General features: G+C 37.6%; 2 protein-coding genes across 5 annotated transcripts in view; one reads left to right on the top strand and one right to left on the bottom strand.

The window, feature by feature from the left end:
* arhgap10 (Rho GTPase activating protein 10) overlaps nucleotides 1-9,379 on the bottom strand; it is a 71,178-nt gene extending 61,799 nt beyond the window's left edge. For both annotated transcript variants that reach the window (XM_079615784.1, XM_079615783.1), the window contains exon 1: nucleotides 9,214-9,379. In XM_079615784.1, coding sequence (XP_079471910.1) covers nucleotides 9,214-9,367 — 154 coding nt within the window. In that variant the 5' untranslated portion in view covers nucleotides 9,368-9,379. The remainder of the gene's footprint in view (nucleotides 1-9,213) is intronic.
* Nucleotides 9,380-10,000: 621 nt separating this feature from the next.
* prmt9 (protein arginine methyltransferase 9) lies at nucleotides 10,001-20,875 on the top strand. Of its 3 annotated transcripts, none has more exons than XM_079615781.1 (13): nucleotides 10,001-10,188; nucleotides 10,725-10,927; nucleotides 11,089-11,237; nucleotides 11,839-12,075; nucleotides 12,183-12,350; nucleotides 13,032-13,134; nucleotides 14,273-14,382; nucleotides 14,585-14,777; nucleotides 16,716-16,899; nucleotides 18,244-18,934; nucleotides 19,009-19,162; nucleotides 19,771-19,893; nucleotides 20,455-20,875. In XM_079615781.1, exons 2-13 carry the CDS (start codon nucleotides 10,730-10,732, stop codon nucleotides 20,674-20,676), a joined length of 2,532 nt encoding a protein of 843 aa, XP_079471907.1. In that variant the 5' UTR covers nucleotides 10,001-10,188; nucleotides 10,725-10,729; the 3' UTR covers nucleotides 20,677-20,875. The 3 variants fall into 3 exon arrangements, with proteins under 3 accessions (XP_079471907.1, XP_079471908.1, XP_079471906.1); XM_079615782.1 differs by having other exon boundaries at nucleotides 10,007-10,188; nucleotides 10,710-10,927; XM_079615780.1 differs by having other exon boundaries at nucleotides 10,082-10,188; nucleotides 10,692-10,927.
* Nucleotides 20,876-20,910: the final 35 nt, after the last annotated feature.

Here is a 20,910-nt window from a genome sequence, read left to right as displayed (position 1 = left end):
AATGCAAGTTTCATTTATAATGTTTCCTCTTTCACATTAGAAGGACTACATGCAGCAAAACAAAACAGACTTGCATCTTCTTCATAAACAGCTCTGATGTGACACTGAGGGCACAGTTAACCATCAAACTAAATTACGAGCAGGACTGTGTTTACACAACCGTCTCTTTGTCCAATCTTTCCTGTTCCACTCACTGATCTTTTCCAGGCATCTCTTCTTACCCTCTCTTCTTCGCTCACCCTTTCTTTCTTTTCCTCCCCTAAGGCCTCTTTTGGCTTAAACGTCTCCAAGTTTATTAAGCACAATATTTTTTTTGTCAGAAGAGCATGACATCACTCTCAACCCTCTGGCCTCAGTTTCAGTATTCATTCCATGAATGCGTTAGAGATATGATCATTTTGTGGAATACCACTGCAGCCGTTCCAGGGCTGCAACACGTCTATGCTGAACTGAGAAGTGTTTGTTTTTGAAAACTCCTTTGAGACCGAGACATTGTAGCTTTTCCCTATTTTTAAAATGCTTATGGTGCGTGTCCACTGGTGCGGAGCAGAGAAAGCGTTTTCAGTTTATTCCTATGGAAGTTGAGCTTCACGCATCAGGCTCAACTTCCATTGGAATTCATTTAAACGGTTTAAGGCTGATTTATACTTCTGCGTCGAACTGGCTGTGTGTAGCGCGCGTACCCTCCGGCGTACCCTGACGTGCACCTCTCCAAAAATGTAACAACGCGTCAATTCTACGCGGACGCAAGCGATGTGATTGGTCTGCTAGAACCCCTCCCTCGGGTTTCACACGCTCCCTCTGCATGTGTAATTGCGCGTCAACGTGGACAACGACGCAGAAGTATAAACGAAAACCAACGCGTTGCCTACAGCATAGTGGCTACGGCGTAGGTCCGACGCAGAAGTATAAAGGGCACATTACTCTGCTCTGCGCCAGTGGACACGCACCGGTATGAATGCCCGTGCGGCCTGTGCACATTTTACTTTTACGATTAGCTACAATTCGAGGTCGGCATTTGTTTGAATAGTGGGTTCAATATTATTCTTAATGAAAAACACAACAAAACAGTACAATAAACTCACTGTTATTAACAAATCTGACTCCTGCTGATCTGTGCTGCGACTCTTTTTATTTGTAGTGCCTGTTCTATTACTGAACCTAGGATTAATTAATTGTCGATAATATTTTAATCGATCAAACTTATCGATCTTCGATTAAGCAATGTTATGGGCGTGCGTGCTGCTCCACCACGAAATACGTAAAGCAGACAAGAGGAAATATTAAGCAAGCGCGCCGGAGTAATGTTGGGACAATTTTACGTTAAAAGGCTAGAGTTAACCTACATCTTCATGACTAAGTTTGTGTGTGCATTCACAGCCTTTTGTTTTGTGAAAATGTAGCCTAAGTTGTAATATTGTGCTTATTTTTTTGTAGGCCTATATATTTGATTTGATTTACTTTATTAATCCCCAGGGGGGAAATTATAGGCCTACCTGATGATTTATCTCATATAGGATGCATTTGGTTAAGAATTAATGGTGATCATCTTCAGCTTCAGCTCAAACAGCAATGCACGACTAATAATAACTATGATTGGGACTATCATATTACATAACACATTATAAAGAGAACACTATTGGTTGAGTTAAATACCTGAGTTCATTCAGCGCTTCAGCACATGCAGCTCAAACAGCAACGCAATGCATGACTAATAATAACTATCTATCATTGGAATGTCATATTACATAACATAATAATGAGAACACTATTGTAATATATCGTTGTGAAATAAATCATTGTGATGTCATTGGGTTTAGATGCCATGTTTCAGCGCGTCCACAGGAAGAGCGCGTCCACAACAGGAGTTACACATTCTGACTAGCACGCAACTGAGGCGGGGTTGGTGACACGTTTTTGTAGTCGTTATAATTGATTATTAAATAAGCAATTTAATTAAATGATCAATCACATCGACTCATTTTACAATCCCACTATCCCTTTATTTAGACTAAAAACCCTTCTCATTCATTTGGTGAGGAACATGGCATTTTGAGCATCATTTGCACACCCTGTCATGCTGTTGGCAATATGCCACTGACTGCAGTAGACGCATATTGCAATTTTAAGGCTGACAATTAATCGATTAATTGATAGTTAACTTAAACGACGATCGATCATGGGAATGTGTGTAAATTGACATGCATAAACTGAACTAAATGATTTTTATTACTATAAAAAAATCCAAATGACAGTGGGGCATGTGATGTAACCGGTGTTGCGGCTGAACACATTGTAACACAGACTATTGCAGAAGGCCTAGTGTGAACCAGGGGTTTTCATACTGTTCCTGGAGCCTCCAGCACTGCACATTTTGGATGTCTCCCTAGACACACCCAGCTCAGGTCATGCAGTACTAGTTGATCTCACAGCTGATTAGCTGTGTTTAATAAGGGAGACAATCAAAATGTGCAGTGCTAGGGAGGCTCCAAGAACACTTAGAAAACCCCCAATGTAAACAAACAAACAAAGTAACAAACAATTAAAATACCGGTACCACCAACTCTTTGCACAGCTTGGTGTAGTTATGTCAACCTAAACAACTTCACACCAAGAACATCCAGGTAAACAAAAAAAACACCTCAAACTAGGAGTGGATGATTATTTTTGTTGTACTTTATCTTTGTTGTCAAAAACAAGAACAAACATGCAATTAAAAACAATAGGACATTGCAAAAGTTAAGCACAATAAGACAAAGACGAGGAAAATAACTCAATGCTCGTGTGCACAAAAAGCCGCCTCTCGGACGCTCGGAGATCCTGAATTGAGTTCTCGTTGGCAGCTTATATTGTCAAATATGCATGTCTTGGCTAGTATTCACGTAAACAGTCTTAAGTTATTGAATGTAAACAGTTGAGAAAGAATGCACACGTGTAACCGTATATTGGATCCATGTGTAACTTCCTAAAAAAAAGTTAGTCCACATAAGTCTGTATAAGTTAAAGGGGTCTTATGGCCCTTTTCACAAGATGTAATATAAGTCTCTGGTGTTTCCAGAATGTGCGTGTTAAATTTCAGCTCAAAATACCCCACTGATTATAGCTTGTCCAATTTGCCTCATATTTGGGTGTGAGCAAAAACAAAGTTTTCGTGTGGGTCTCTTTAAATGCAAATGAGCTGCTGCTCCCCACCCACTTTCCTGAAGAGGGCGTGGCCTTTACGATCCCACGGCGGCAATAACAAACCAGGAGAAGTAATGTGTCAATTTAGTCCAAGTATTTACTTTGTCAATATGACTGACAAAGTAAATACAGGTGTTCCCTGTTCAGTCCTATATGAACCTGGGTCGGACACCGATGAAGGAGAGACAACAACTTTGAGAATGATAGCTGAGAACCAACACTATGCGGCTCTGGTGAGTATGACTGGCAACTAACATCCCTCATGATACTGATGTGTCAACTGTGCTCGTCTGTGCAAAACACATTGCATTTTCAATTCCATTATCTATACAGGAAACTGTGAATATAATCACAGACACATTAGTGGTAACTTTAGCTGTGGAAATTGCTAACAAGCACATTTGTAAAGGCGATTTTCAATAATTTACAATTACAAAATATAAAGTGTGATACATCTTTAGGGTGTGAAGCTGGACCACGAGCCAGTGTAAAGACCTGAGGACTGGTGTGATGTGTTCATATTTCCTGGTTCTGCTCAGAATCCTGGCGGCAGCGTTCTGTATGAGCTGCAACTGTCTTGTGGTCTTTTTGGGAAGGCCAGTGAGGAGTCAATTACAATAATCCACCCTGCTGGTGATGAAAGCATGCACGAGTTTCTCTAAGTCTTGACTGGAAACAAAGCATCTAATTCTTGCAATATTTTTCAGATGATAGTATGCTGATTTAGTTACTGCTTTGACATGACTAATGAAACTAAGGTCTGACTCTAGAGACACACCGAGATTCCTGACTTGATTTTTAGTTTGTTTTGTTAGTTTTAGATAAACCTGCTTTGTATTGACCCTCGTTCACAAATCAGTCTGGTGTAAAATTATTAGAGCAAACATTAACGATTTTGGGTAACTTGAGGGGCACGCACATTCCCATCATAAACAAAATTAATCCAATTAGTCTTCAGTGGCTCAGTTGTCTTATGCTCACTCTTACATCCAACAACAAAACACCTGGCATTCTTAGTACGAAACTGAGGCATGTATCATATCACAACACCCGCTCCAGCGCGTAGAAAATGGCGGACTGTGCACAGCTCACTGAGGGCGGGTCTATGCTAATAGGGCAGAGTCCAAAAGCAGTCATGGGCGGGGCCTAGGCATTTTGTGATGTTACACAAGGTAGAATGGGTGGGCTATATCAACATCTTCTCTTCGTTAAGATGTCGATATAGCAACTGTTCAAGTGTCAAGTAATTCATAATGTTTCTAAAATAAAATAAATGTTGCTAAAATAAAAATAGCTGTTCTCTGCAGTATGGCACAGTATAACAACAAAAATCCTAAAAGTAAACTTTTATCTTCCATGATCTCATATCCACTTTAATTCTGTTTTAATTCATTATTATGACGATGTTTGCAGACAATGCATTGAGATTACTGTGAGACTTGCCAAACTGAATCCTTGGCAAGAGTTGAGAACATCTCACAGACAAAATGCAAAACGTGACATGCAGAGAGTGGAGGACTAAACTGAAACGATTTGAAGTTTGCTTTAAAGATATATCAGGGTACAGCTTTATGCTTCCAGTATCCTGAAATGTGGAAATAATTGTAACGTTTCAGCAGAGTAAAAACAAATCCTGCAGAAGCTGATGCATGTATTCTATTTGTTTCCTATGAACAGTGACGAACAAGGATCAGACCTCCCCTGGGGAGAGGGGAGGATACGAGGACAGGTCAAGAGGTTGTGTGACAAAGACTTGCTGCTCTGCAGAGGAAACGGACAAGAACAGGAGCGCATCCTCTGAGTCCGTCTCATCCACTAAGGGATTCCTGTTCCACAGCAGCTGACAGCCTGGTTGTCACACGTCTCTCTGAATCAAGGATTCCATGGCCGAATACATCCTCCCAGACTTCCAAAAGGTGGAAAAATTAGGCATCAAGGCTCGTGTTATTGAGAACTTTTCTAGTTGTAGGCTATGTAGATTAATTTGTGGATCCTTGTGGAAAACTAGCCTATATCCTATTAAAAAAAACAAGCTCTGATTCCATTGCTGAAAATCAGTCCTACTGCACTAAATGGTCACTATCAATGTCATCCCCAAACATATGAATTTCAGCACACATAAGACAAGCAATTTGGTTGATTTCACAACCACAAGAAAAACAAGCAAAAGCTGAAGAACATTCATGGTTATTTGCCTCAGGGACACAGCCAATTCTGTTTAAGATGTCACTTGAAAGTCACTTTAAAGAATAATACTAGGCTATGCCTTTTGAGAAACTTTTTCTGAAGAAAAAAAAAAGAATAATAAAACAAGCTTTTTGTAGAGTCTTTATGAAATATTATGATGAGTGTGAGGCATTTGACCTTATCAACATTTGACATGCCTTATAGTACAATATAAAATATGTAGGGCATTAGCTTTTTAAGTTTTAAATAGCCTAGTCCCAATTTGTTCTCTGCAGGGATTCTCTCAGATCATGACCATGAGTTAATTGGCCAGTTTTGCTGTAAAATGTTGTTAGGTCACTGCATGGGCATCTGTATAGGAGACAATAATGTTGAAGTCAATTGAGCAGTGAGAACTGGGACAAAGCCAATCACTAGAACATTGAGAACTACTCTGTCTGGAATGGATACATCCTGCTTAAGAAAGTAAAATGCCAGTGAAAAGTGAATCAAAGCATGCATGAATGCCAAGCTAAACTCTGCTAACATGGCAACCAACGGTTTCTATAATATTCAACCATGCCAAAATTGGTGTCACATTATTTTGTTCCCAACAAAAGAAAACAGATAAATGTCATGTGTTAGTTAGACAGTAAAGTGACCAACAAAAGGGCCGTAGTACCCGGTTTTTGTCGTGTTCGCACCACAGGAACTGGGAACGATTTTAGTTCTAAGAACGCCATTTGAGGGGAACTGAATTAGCTCCTCCTACAGAGTAGGGTCTATTACATTTGACTTGGTGAAAACAATCATACTAAAATACATTTGAATGTGTTGACAGTTGTGTTAGATTACTGTGCATTATCTTGTGGCTAGTAGGAGACACTTGTTGCACAATGCAGTAAGCTAGATATTAGAATATCATATTAATAAAAAAAAAGTGCTGTCCGATTTACTTTTTGGGTGCAAACATGTTGCTTGTGGTAAATAAAGAAAACCTACAATTCAAACAATAAGACTAACCATGTTGAGCTATAACAATGCTATTGACAAAGGTATCAGAACATTTAATAACACACAGGCTAATATATCAAAGCGTCTTTGGTGTTTCCATGGTTTCTACAAAGTAAAAGCGGAATTTGTCGTAATGCAGATAATAGGGGTGTGCATTGGCACTGCCCTCACAATTCGATTCGATTACGATTCACCAAGTAACGATTCGATTCAATTCGATTCTACGATGGATTGCGATGCATCAAAATTCTACTGCACACAACAAGGCAAATTTTTCATCAGTCATGAGGCAATACAAGCAGTCATATATTGAACAACAGATTTTATTGGCTGCTATATGTGTGTATTATCACTACCATTATCACTGCTGTATCTTTGACATAAATGTCATTAAACAAAATAAAATTGAATGGTACAGGGTATTGTACATATGGCATTTTCAAACCTGAAAAAGAAAACATAAATCACTGCTTTCTAGGGCTGTAATCTCCCAATCGATTAGTCGATTGTTGGTCGATACGTTCTGGCTAGACCAAAATTCTGATTGGGCGATTTTTTGCCGCGTTCATTTCATTCGTTTTGCGCGTTCATTTCATTCGTTTTGCCGCGTTCATTTAATTCGTTTTGCGCGTTCATTTCATTCGTTTTGCCACGTTCATTTCATTCGTTTTGCGCGTTCATTTCATCAGGTGGAAAGCACTAATTGCTAATGGGGGTGTTTTCAGAGCACCCCTGTTTCACAGGTAACAGTCTGTCTTCAGAACACCACCCTTGTTTTCACTTCTTTTGGATTATCCCAACCCACTGGAGAAGAGAGACAGTCAGATTGAAGAAAGTAGGCTACTAAGGTTTGCTGAATATTATTTATTTAATTGAGAGACCGTTTAATTCATAGTCAGTCCTCTTCTACCATGTCAACAAAGACATCGGCAGCATTTTTTTTTAGAAGACGGGAACATATTATTGGAGCCCAATGCGCGCACTCGCGCAGTGCCACTGTTTGTATTAGTTTTGAGCCTAGGCTATGCTTTATTTTTCAGTTATTCACTTTATTTCGTTTTTGCTCTTGATCTGGTTTGTTTAATAAATATAATTTTTTTATTAAAATGGACGTACCTTTTGTGTTTAAGAGTAAAGCTTTAAGTTAATAATAGTCTATTCGTGTCTCAGCCGCGAAGCTGCGCTCCTGTGTTCAGCCTCGTCTTGTTAAGTTTCCCATTAACTTCGTAGAATCGAAATGTGCCCAGATGTCCGCTTTTCAAGCTTTGGGTGCGTTTTTAATTACCCGTCTATCGCGGTCATCTCCCTCCGCCTCAGCCGTCTTGATTGTTGTTGTTGTTATGCCCACGGAAGTAATAAACTTCACAACTTTATTGTCCAACTCAAGGCCAGAAAATAAACAGTGACATAATCGATTATGGCACTTTGCCGCATCGATGCTGAATCGTGCATATCCCGCATTGCGATGCATCGCCGAATCGATTATTGTTGACAACACTAGCAGATAATATGATGTCATTAACAGGCGACGTAATGACATGAGATGTTACACTGGTTGAAATGGCTGATTTCTCTGGATTTAAACATTACAAACATTTGGGATAAAGTACACAAGTCAACAAAAATCTTACATATTGTGCCTTTAAGTACATACACCAATTCAACATGATACCTGCTGAATGGCAGCACTTAAAATTACAAAACATCATGAGAACAAAACGGCAGACAAAACTGATGAAAAACAAACATTTGCTTCTTACTCCTGAGTTACTTAAATCTACCTCTCCCAATGGTTGGTTCATCTAAAATGCATGCTATTATTGGTTGTGGTTGCTTTATGTTTCCTGTTTTAAGGCAAATAAAACCAAGCTAACCAAGCCGTGATGTGGGCAGTGGATGTGTGGGCTTATGTACCATGAGCCTGCCTTGCAGCCCTGCACATCTTAATTTAGTCATATTTACAGTTCAGCATTATCTGGAAGCTGTGACAAAACAAATCTGTGCATCATCCATAGGATTGAAAAAAGAAAGAGGAAAGAACCACAGTAATCTTAAAGAAACATTCAGACAAAATTTGCTTCAGCATAAAACTGTCAAGCACCTACAAACTTTGGTCTTTCTTTTTCATTTGTACAAAAATGTACTGATATCAACAGAACAAATATTCATTTTAAAGATAAGTCTACCCAGACACTGCAGATCCTAATAATTCAAACATGTCCAAAAAAGGCCTGAACATCCAAGGCGCAATACGCAAGCTTTATTTTTAGCCAATTTGTTCTGTCCAGTCCCAAACTCTAGAAAAATGAGTGCATAAATGGGAAGAGACATAAAATGTTTACAACAGGCCTTACACGTGGAGGGTCACATGACTGAGGTGATAAGCTATAGATGAAGATTCAAAACTGCTGATGTAACTGAAAATTAACTCAGGAATGTGGCCTTTTAACTATGTAAACAGACCAAAAAGCAGACTTTTAGGACACCTGATGATCTGCACATAGTTCATTCAAATCATACCTCAAGAAAACTGGATAAGGTCAGCAAATCTTATGCCACGCAAGCTTATTTCACCAAATGAACCAATTTTATTCTCCAGACCAGCAAAACTAACGTAACGTTACTCTAGCCAGGTATCGCGCATAGGTACGTGGAAATAGGAATGACATGGTGACCTTGACAGAAAAAAGAAAAGAAAAAAAAACCTGCCTGACTGATTTGAGTTAGGCTAATAATATATTACCTATTGTATTCAAGTTACATGGACTGGGCCACATGTTGACTGAATGGAGCAATTACATTTAAAGCACACACTAACAAGTTTTAGAGATAAAATGACTTGACACTTACGTTTTGTGGCATTGATGAGATTCTTTCCATCTTTATATAGCTCTTTGATAAATCTGCCGGTTTTGTCCAGCTCTGCTTCATGAGATTTGATTTTGTCTCTGAAAGCAGGACTGTCCAGGTAACACTCACTGAACTCCAACGGGTGTAAACCCATTTTTACTGGATTCAGCTAGTTTACAGACTAGCTAGCGTTTAAATCCCGTTAGAAAGCGACAAGCGAATTAATAAAAGCTGGTCAAACGAATAAACAAAATTAAAAATGACCGCAAAGCTGTAGTAAAAATGATCTACCAACGCGTCCTCGTATATAGACCAAGCGAGTCGGGACTTCTCTTGGTAATAAAACTCTTTCCAAGTCGCACAAGTAAACTCGTTCCTGGGTATATTAAGTAAGTCCCAGGATTAAACTCCTGCAAGATAAGATAAAACAGTTATGCGCTACACGGATATCTGTTGAAATAAAGGTAATAATGTCCAGTCAGGTTTTTGGTCCGCGAATGACAGTCGAGCTCCTCCCGCCGCGTGTAGGACTCGGGGCTTTTTTTGACTGCACGTCATCACGCTTGGCTCTCTGGAAAACGGAGATATTTGGGAGAATATTGGGACGCGGGTAGTGTTATTGTAGAAATTGACATCTGTTCCAGGTGTATAAATCGTTCAGCATAAGTATCAAATTTTGGGTTTCTCCCCAAAAAAAAGAACTATTGATATGATAATACTAATGGGCTGTTCAGAGTCAGTAAATCTTATGTGGAACTCGAAAATAGCGGATGTTGTTTCCGTCCGCCTGCTTGTACTGAACGGACCTGCAGTACAGGAGCAGAGCTTCAGTAGTATTAGCTTTAATCTAGAGATAAAGCAATATAAAAATATGTTTTAAGCGCAGTTTGGGGTTTAATTACAGCGATAGGCTGGAGTCGCAGATACATTGATAAATATACAGCCCCGTGATCTCAACTAGCAAGCCTGAAGCAGGTAACGTTAAATAGAATCATAAATCAGCCTCAACCTTTTCAATCCAGATTTTCAACGTTAAAAATAATGCTGTAAAAAGGTTAAATTAATGATTGAAACCTGCATTTTAAATGGCAAAATGCTATAATTCTGGTTTCTTATTTCGGTGGGGGAAAATTATATTCAATTATGTTTGTTATTCTGATTTATGAAAATCTTTTATGTTGTAAAAGATTCAACATCACATTTGCTACATCTACTGAATCTACACATTTTTGGAATTAAAATATTTGTCTGATTAAATATGAATAATTAATACGGCTTAATAGTTAGTCATTTTTATTATATTATCATCATTACATGAGTAAATATAGATGCTCAAACACAGACCTGTTATATTTTGCACTAAAGCATTTGCATATTTACATTTGACAATGGTGGAATCCCCCCCCTCCCCCCCAAAAAAAAGATAATAATAATAATTTCATGTCTATTTTTCCGTTTTTTTTTTTTTTTTACTTCAGCAAGTGATATGTATTTAGCTTTGCCATTCACAGAAAATATGCCTAATGCCACTACAAGACCAAAGAGGACGAGGCGTCATAGACGAACTCAGAGAGAAGATGCTGCGAGAAATGAGCTGGTGTCTAGATCATTGGAAAGTGCTCAGCAGTGTCTGTTCAGTCAGGACTATGGCACTGCTTTTGTTCACTATCTTTTGGCTCTAAACCTTGCTCCAGCTCTAAGAGACTTTGCAAATGTAAGCTTGATTATTAATTTTTTTTAATTCTTCCATGTTTCCACGTCTGAATACTGCAGCAATGTATGGTGGAATGATACATTTACTCAGGCCTCAGAACCTCTTTTGCAAAATCTGTAAATTTACAGTTTACAGATTATTTTATTTTTATTTATTTACAGGAGTCCTTTAGATTCACTCTGTTTAAATGGGCTGATGAGCTGGACTCTATAGGACGCATCCAGGACCTCTTTGATTGCTATGAACAAGCTATGGAATTGTTTCCAGTGGATGAGGTTATAGTGAACAGCATGGGAGAGCATCTCTTCAGGTTATTTATTTATTTATGTATTGTGTCTGTTATTTAGTGGTCTTTGTAAAAAAAAAGTCACATCAATATTATAAGGATATAATGTATTATTTACACAAATGTATAATGCATACACTACCATTCTAAAATATTGGCTAGGGTTGGTATTTGAACACTTTAGAAAGAGGACTCTTATTCTCACCAAGACTGCATTTATTTGATAAATAAATAAATGCAGTCTTTTGGCCTACACGAAAACAATAATATTGTGAAATATTATTACAATTTTAAAGAGCTGTTTTGTATTTTGATATATTTTAAACAGTAAATTATGCATTAATTTAACACTAAACCAAACTCTAACTGTATTGTAAGTACAATTTGTTATGAATTTATATATATATATATATATATATATATATATATACACACATACACGTTTATGTATTTGATTTTTTTTTTTTTGTAACAGAAACATCCTTAAAGAATAAAAGTATTTATTTCAGAGAGAGAAAAAAAAAACATGCTGACCCCAAACATTTGAATAGTGGACTGTGTTGTTCATTTACAAACATAATCAATCAAACATAGTCAATTGTTGGATTGGTTTATTTTGTTTCAGAATGGGATTTCGGGATGAGGCTGCTGGGCATTTTTACAAAGCCCTTAAACTCCGACCAGACTTCCCAGAGGCAAAGGAGAACTTTTACCGTGTTGCAAACTGGTTGGTGGAACGTTGGCACTTCTTAATGCTCAACGATCATGGGCGGAACCACAAGTACCAGTTGGCTATTAAGAAAGCTGTTGAGGGAGGATGCAGCTCCGTTCTGGACATCGGAACTGGCACCGGCATCCTTGGGTAAGATTTTTCAGAATCTATTACATAACATTGTTATTTAACAAACGTCTGCTACAACTTATATACAATGGTGAGTGTGGTTTGACGCAGTTCGGTTGGTATGTTAGAATGTGTGCAAAGATGGCAGGCGCTGCTGAGGTCTATGCCTGTGAGCTGTCAAAGACAATGTATGAGCTGGCTTGTGAGGTGCTCTCAGCCAATGGGATGGCAGATAGCATCAAGATTGTTCACCTGAAGTCTCTGGACATGGAAATTCCAAAAGACATTCCAAATAGGTAAAGAATCTCTTTATAAAGTAAACCAGATCCATATTGACATGGTTTTAAGCTGGAAATATTAAATCTGTGTTTTTTTGCAAACATAAATCACACCAGTCAGATTTTTAAACGTTTTTTGAAAGAAGCCACTTATGCATTTATTTGATCAAAAATACAGTAAAATAGTAATATTGTGAAATATTACTATGATTTAAAATAACTGTTTTCTGTTTTAATGAATTTTAAAATGTAATCTATTCCTGTTGTGGCAATGTTGAATTTTCAGCATCATAACTTCAGTCTTCAGTGTCACACGATCCTTCAGAAATCATACTTAATTAATGATTTGCTGCTCAAGAAACATTTCTTCTCAGTTTCAATGTTGAAAATATTTTTTATAATATTTTTGTGGAAACTGTGCTACTGTACATTAAACATTTCCGGGATTGTTTGATGAAAATAATGTTTTTACAATTCAATGTGAAAACAAAAAAAAAATCCTACTGACCCAAACTTTTTCCAAACATGTAACTTTTACTAAATTTACTAAAAGTTTTACAAACCAAATTCTGAATTTAAAGTAAAAAAAAAAAAACTTTTTTGTTTTTAATTAAACTTTTCAATCATATAAACAGTTCACTATGGTACCCATTGAAGATAACAAGAGTGTGTTGACCTGTATCATATTCCTTTCTTTAGAGTGTCTCTGGTTGTAACAGAGACGGTAGATGCAGGGCTGTTTGGTGAGGGCATCATTGAGAGTCTGATCCATGCATGGAAGCACCTACTGTTACCTCCACCCGTAAGTCACTTTCTCAGTGATTTCACTATGTGTATGCAGTATTGATTGTTCTGATCAGAAAACCTACAGTGGGGTCACATGATGCCTCAAACTAAACTCTGATTATAATGTAATCCTTTTATACGAATTACTTTATCCTGTCTGATCCAATGTTTATCCGGCCGTGGTCAGTGACTTAGAGATTTTTGTCTCTGTCTCTCTTAATGACAATCTTGGACTAGAACTAGATTATTTCTTCTAAATCCTTACTTTAAATATGTCAAGCTTTTTCAGTATAATTATCAGAGATTTAGGCAACAGGGACACCTAGTGACTACTCGAGAGACATGCAATAGTTTTAAGATGTTTGTGTATCTGTTTTAAAATCAACATGGTACCATAACAGAGCTCAACAATAAGGATTTTTTTTTTAAATAAGCTCTTCCGCTGATCCAAAAATGTATTATGGAAGCATCTCTCAATTCTGACTTTTTTTCTCAGAATTGCGAGATATAAACCCGCAATGGCCAGAAATAAAGTCAGAATTGCAAGATATTAACTTGCAATTCTGACCTTTTCCCCCTGCGCATTTAAGCATATTAAGCATCACAGCTTTTTCCTCGTAATTCTTTTCTCAGTTCTGAGGAAAAAATACATACCCTGATAATTAAGTGTTTATATTAAGCAATTCTGAAAATTGAGAGTTCATATCACACATGAAAATTCTCAGAATCGTGAAATGTAAAAACCTGGTAAAAACGCAATTGCGAGATAAAAAAGTCAGAATGTTGAGAGAAATTGTCGTAATTACCTTTTTTTTTGTTTATTTTTCTTTCTGTGGCAGAAGCAAGCGTCCATAATTGATACATGTTGTTAAAATTACATTTTATGTCAAATATATACATACCGGTGTGTGTATATATATATATATATATATATATATATATATATGGTCACACTTGTTTACGGTTCAATTCTCACTATTAACTAACTATTAACTGCGACTACTAATAAACAGCCAATTTCCTAGTTATATGCATGATAATAAGCGACTAGTTCATAGTGAGAATTGGACCCTAAATTCATACACTTTGGATTTAAAAGAAAAACATTAGTGATTCATAATTTTCAACTCATTCCAATTAAATCATCTCAACAGAACTTTCGAGAACCCTTGTCCAGTCCCTCGCAAACGGGCCGGGTAATACCTGCCGGCGCAACTGTGTTTGGAGTCGCTGTGCAGTGCCATGAGATCCGGAGACACCACAGGTGAGTGACTAAAGCTGCTCATGCATGAATGACACGTTGTGAATGTCTAAAGTTTATATTACATTACTTTTTAAACAGTTAAAAAGAAAAATATAAAAAAAATTATCAAAGAAGTATAATCGTAGAAAGAGTACAATGAACATTCAGTGACTGAATTACTAAACGCATTGCACATCTTAACCATCCACTCAACCCTCTGCAGGCTGTGTGTGTCTTCATTGGGAGGCTTGGATCTGTCTGTTGTAGGACAGATCTATAGTCCTGTTAGCTGTTTTGCTGATACTGAGGACAGCACAGAGCCCTACACCACTGAAAGACTGAGCCGTCTGCGTGGAGGATACATTCAGCTCACGCAGCCTTTCACAGCTCTGGACATAGACTTCAATAATGTGCAGGTATTGAACTCAGTCAACATATAGAGCCATGTATTTAGCAGTAGGGTGATGAACTAAAACTTTCTTTTGATAATAAAACAAATCTCAAACAGGTCACAATGTTGTTGGAAGAAATTAAGACTTTTATTCAGCAAGGATGCATTAAACTGATCAAAAGTGACAGTAACAATACTTACAATGTTATAAAAGAATTCAAATAAATCCAAATAAATGCTGTTCTTTTTAACTTTCTATTCATTAAAGAAACATGGAAATGGTGTCCCAAAAAAATATTAAGCATCACACAATTGTTTTCAACGTTGATTTTAAATGTATGTATGTATATATATATATATGTATATATATATACAGTCATGGTCAGAATTAATGGCACCCCTGGTAAATATGATCAAAACTGGCTGTAAAAAAATAAATCTGTTTAAAAAAATAGGATTTGTTTATCCTTTTGATCTTTCATTCAAAAAAATTGCCAAAATTCTAACCTTTCATTGAAGCAAGATAATTGAAAGTGGGGCTAAATCACATTATGAAATAAATGTTTTTCTCCAAAACACGTCGGCCATAATTATTGGCACCCTTTATTAACTACTTTTTGCAACCTCCTTTTGCCAAGATAACAGCTCTGAGTTTTCTCCTATAATGCCTGATGAGTTTGGAGAACACCTGACAAGAGATCAGAGACCATTTCTCCACACAGAATCTCTCCACATCCTGCAGATTCCCAGATCCATGTTTGTGCTTCTTCTCTTCAGTTCAGCCCACTCATTTTCTATAGGGTTCAGGCCAGGGACTGGGATGGCCATTGCAGATCTTGGTTTTGTGCTCAGTGACCCATTTTTGTTTTGATTTTGATATTTGTTTTTGTATCACAGTCCTGTTGGAAGATCCAAACATGGCCCGTTATAAGATTTCTAGCACAGTCTGTTGGGTTTCGATTTTTTTATCTGTTGGTATTTGATCCAATACATGATGCCATGTATCTGAACAAGATGTCCAGGACCTCTGCTGTATATTTAATGCTCTGGGCCTAATTTCCTGCCAGAGTATTTCATTTTACACATGGGGTACTTTTTTTTATCCCTGTGTGCACCAAACCCATCTTAAGTGTTTGCTGCCAAAAAAGCAATTTTTTTGGTTCCTCTGTGAGTGGGCTGAACTGAAGAGAAGAAGCACCAACATGGATCTGGGAATCTGCAGGATGTGGAGAAATGGTCTCTGATCTCTTGTCAGGTGTTCTCCAAACTCATCAGGCATAATAGGAGAAAACTCAGAGCTGTTATCTTGGCAAAAGGAGGTTGCAAAAAGTAGTTAATAAAGGGTGCCTATAATTATGGCCGACGTGTTTTGGAGAAAAACATTTATTTCATAATGTGATTTAGCCCCACTTTCAATTATCTTGCTTCAATGAAAGGTTAGAATTTTGGCAATTTTTTTGAATGAAAGATCAAAAGGATAAACAATGCAGATTTATTTTTTACAGCCAGTTTTGATCATATTTACCAGGGGTGCCATTAATTCTGACCATGACTGTATATATATAACACACACATGCTGTATATATAGTTTCTTGGGAAGAAAATTTGGGAAGCAGCATATTTTAATGATTTTGAAGGATCATGTGACACTGAAGACTGGAGTAATGATGCTGAAAATCCAGCTTTACCATCACAGGAATACATTACACTTTAAAACATATTCACATAGAAAACAATTATTTTAAATTGTAACTCTTATAAACTGTTATTACTGTATTTTTGATCAAATAAATGCAGCCTGGGTGAGCACTTGTTTCAAAAACATTTAACATTTTAAAGTCTTACCTGTAGTGCAACAGAGACATGCTGTGACCATTAGGCAAATGGTAGAGAAACGACACAACTGAAATACCTAAAGTGACATGAGCATAGTAAGAGGTCCTGAGCATTCTCTGTGTTGCAGGAGCTGGAGGGTCTTTGCTCCAGAGAGGTGATGCAGATGCGGCTGTGTGTGACTCGGGAGGGCATTCTTGATGCTCTGGCAGTATGGTTTCAGCTACACCTGGACCAGGACAACCACCTGTCCACTGGCCCACAGGAAGACACATGCTGGGAGCAGGCCATCTATCCAGTGCAGACTGTATTCAGTAAGAACTGCTGCCTATCAATTGAAAAATATAGAGAATATTGTAAAGAGGACCATGACTCTAGAGCAGTGGTTTTGAAGCCTTTTTATAATATATATATATATATACAATCGTCAACAGAAATGGACAAATTTAAAGGTGATTTCGAAGAACATTTAGCTCTTAAAACGTCTGGCACCCTGAAATGTAATTTTTCCTCATTTTAATTATTTTAGTTATTTATTTTAAACTAGGCTATATTGAATTTTATTGTGGACAATGTGTGGCCTTAGATTGAAAAAGGTTGAGAACCACTGCTCTAGAACTAGTCGTTTTAATTCATGTCTTGATGCATTAATGACAGAACCCTTTCCTACAAGAACAGGAAGTAGTTTCACTAACTTGCACATTAGCAGCAATTTAACCTTCAATATAGACCCTCTTTAGTTTATTTTTATCTTAATTTTTTTTTAGATTATATGAGCTCATTTTTCAAAACAACTGCCCATTTAGACAGGAAAAGACCCTTTGACCAACTATCCACTTTGTACACAATTTATTGGTGGGTTATTTGAAATGGATGATGCCACAATAACTGACTTATTAACAGCGTTCCCCCTATTTCTGAAACTGATGATTTCATCCAGCACAATTTATTTGTGTGTTTAATATGCATCACATGAGGTTGAAACTAATACATAGCTGTTTATTTGCGTATGATATTTGCATTAGATCAAGGCCTGGTTTCACAAACAGGGCTTAGATTAAGCCAGAATTAGGCCTTAGTTCAATTTGGACATTTAAGTAGCTTTTATAAGCATGCCTTAGAAAGAAAAAAAAACATTACTGGTGTGCATCTTAAGACAAAAGAGTGGCACTGACATATTTTTTAAGATATGTTAGTGCAAGTTACTTTCAGTTAAAACAGCTCAAACATCTGTTTTAGTCTGGGACTAACTTAACCCTTGTCTATGAAACCGGAGGATACTGTTTAGTCCTATTTAGTGGAGAAGATTAAAGGTTTATCTACAGCCAGTTCTAATGTAAATATATATTTTTAAATAATAATAAGTGTGTTTGACTTGAAGTGGCGCTGCACAGACCAATCGGTGTATGACATCAAAGTACCGTACTGTGAGCGATTAGAGAGCAGACAGAATCGCTCTCACTGTACTTTGATGTCATATGCAGCGGCCTATGCAGCACCACTTTAAGTCAAACACACCTAATGAATGGACTTTAATTCATGTTGTCCCTTATTATTTATGAGTATTGTACATTTTTATACTCTTAAATTTGCCATGAATATAGCCATTGATGGTGGTATGGGGTTAAATAAATAAATCAATTCATGTCGTCCCTCAGACACTGTGAAATGTGGTGATGAAATACTGGTGGAAGTTTCCTGTAAGGACTCCTATCTGAGGCTGTGCTGCATTGCAATCGTAAGAGACGGACACACATTTCAAATGGACAATGCAACTAAAGGACCTTCCAAAATCCTCAATGCAAACCCTGAGTCAGAGCTGTGTAGTGCTCTGGCTGGCCTTCAAACCACCCAGGAGAAACCTCCTCGCGCTTTTATGCTGGAGTCCTCAGAGATCGCCCTCCTCAATAACACGGCGTATCATAACAGCTTCCAGAAGGCCATGAGCAAACTTTTGGTTTCTCTAAAGTCGACTAGGAGGTCACAGGAGTCAGACACAGAACTTGACCCAATCTATGTGCTTGATGTCTCTGAGGGCTTTTCTGTGCTCTCCTTGATGGCAGCCCAGTTAGACTCCGATTCAAGTGAAGATAAACAAAACGGCTCTAGATTGGTTCAAGCCTACAGCTCAGTTGAGAAGGAACATCACCAGGCTATGCTGAGAGTGCTGGCCAAAGAAAATGGTGTGCTTGAAAGTGCACTAAAGTTCTGGTTGAGTCAAGTAGAGGACGATTCTGCAGTTCTTCAGCGGCCATCCATCGAGAAGCTCTGGAGCGCCATCATACTAGACTGCATAGAGACCTGCGGCCTTATTAGACAGAAACTGTTGGAGAAAGCAACGTTAGCTAGGTAAGAGTGTAAAACATACTATGGTTAGTTATTTTCTTTAGGTTGGCTTACAGTTCTTCTTGTAAACATTGCAGGTGCTTGTTGGAGGACGGTGGACAGATTTTTCCAGAGCGCATTGTGATCCACGGTATGCTTGTTGAGTCAGACACGCTGCTTCTGGAAAGCGCCGTTCAGGGAACAGAGCCGACTCTTGGGTTCAACATCGCTCCATTCATCAATCAATTCACAGTATGTTCTTTAATAGCTCTGTGAATACTGTGCTCACTATTCATATCTTGTCTTTGTGTATGAGGTCCCATATTTGCTCTGAAATGTTCTCTGGACATTCAATGCAATGCAGACTTTGTTCAAAAATCTTTCAAAAATACCAATACCGAAAATACCATTAGGCCATGACTGCCCTCAATTGTGTAATGTTTGCATTCAGTTTGCTCGACTTGACTTTGACCTGCAAACTCAAGGGTACATTCTAGTGCAGATACCAAAATGGGGTCTTTGCTGTGTTTTTGTTTTTGTTTGTTTTAGGTTTTATTGAATTGAATCTCAGTGTACATGTTACATTTTCCACCTTTAGCACCAAAATGACCAGAAACAACCCTGCTTTGGGGTTTACTGTAAAGCTGATTATTGGAATATTGTCCAATCAATGCCACACTTCCTTAACAGAAACATCATGTTTATGTCATACAATTAGTGATACTGTTGTATATTGTATTAAAGGTGTGTATGGACTGGGGTGTTCTGATAATTCAGCACTGAGAGAAATTCAATAACGTACATGATGTGGTTTTATAAATTTGATAAAATGTCTCTGTAATGTGCGTTTTCTCCTTCAGGTACCTGTTCATATGTTTTTGGACCTGTCCACCCTTGAATGTACACATCTTAGTGAACCAGTAGAACTCTTCGCACTAGACCTCATGAACAACACTGCCAATTACACCGACAAAGAAGTCAAAGTGAGTTTTTGGTTCTGGTTCTTTTGGGTTCCATCTATTAGTGTTGTTATTTTTAACTGCAATAATTTTTATTAATTGAAATAAAATAAAATAAAATACGAAATATTGGATGTGGTAAAATTACTAAAACTAACATTTAAAACTAAACTAAAATTCAAACTGAAAAAAATATATAATCCAGTATATTTATAAATACTATAAATTAGTTAGCATTTCTCTTCATTGTGATTCATGGATAAAGATCTTTAAAAATATAGTTTTACTCACAATTTATATAACTTAGAGCTTGGCCGAGCTTTAAAAAAAAAAAAGTATATTAATTATACTATTTCCTAAGGCTTTTTCATTTTTTAATTTATCGGTATGTATTTTCCAAGTCTAGAAAAAGTTTGGGGACCAAGTGAAACAAACAGTTATTAGGGGGTTCATTAAAACAAGAAATATATTGGTACTTGGTTGTTTTAGCTTATTTTAAAACCTACAATTAGAAGTAATTTTGAGTCCCCCTATAGGCCCCATAACTTCCTATTAAGGTGATTTTTATTCTTTTGCATTTATTAGGTGCAGGTCAGCACTTCAGGCAAGGTGACTGCCATTCCCTTCTGGTACCAGATCCATCTGGACTCTGAGCAGAGCGTCAGCACCTTCAGTGAGGACTCTCACTGGAAGCAGGCGGCAGTGGTCCTCCAGCAACCCCTGGCGGTCAGCAGAGGAGAGTGGGTCCGCCTCAGCATCCGGCTCCACAAGAGCAGCATATCCATTACAGCTGTTAAACAGGAATAGGGGGGCTGATGATGTCATCAGGCAGGCAGAGCCTGTGACTTGCGACTCATGATGGGAGGACCAATATATAGTATCAATATATAGTTTAACATACTCCAAAATATGCTGCTAATGGGCAATTATTGAATTGCTGTATGGTAAACAAAGTTATTGTTTTTAGCAACAGAACACATTTTACATTAAAATAATTTCACCATGACTGTGTGGCTTGATGATTCTTGTAGGTATGTTGAA

The sequence above is a fragment of the Phoxinus phoxinus genome (assembly GCF_949152265.1).
Source record: "Phoxinus phoxinus genome assembly, chromosome: 6".
Classification (NCBI taxonomy): domain Eukaryota; kingdom Metazoa; phylum Chordata; class Actinopteri; order Cypriniformes; family Leuciscidae; genus Phoxinus; species Phoxinus phoxinus.
The sequence above is the reverse complement of the archived record's forward strand: the minus strand, read 5'-3'. Positions and strand labels throughout refer to the sequence as shown.

Excerpts from the sequence above, each read along its gene's own strand:
- prmt9 (XM_079615780.1), top strand. The coding sequence starts at position 10,700 with ATGTATTTAGCTTTGCCATTCACAGAAAATATGCCTAATGCCACTACA. Across the intron at positions 10,928-11,088 it reads CTCTAAGAGACTTTGCAAAT|GAGTCCTTTAGATTCACTCT; the intron begins GTAAGCTTGATT and ends ATTTATTTACAG. Across the intron at positions 16,900-18,243 it reads TCCAGTGCAGACTGTATTCA|ACACTGTGAAATGTGGTGAT; the intron begins GTAAGAACTGCT and ends GTCGTCCCTCAG.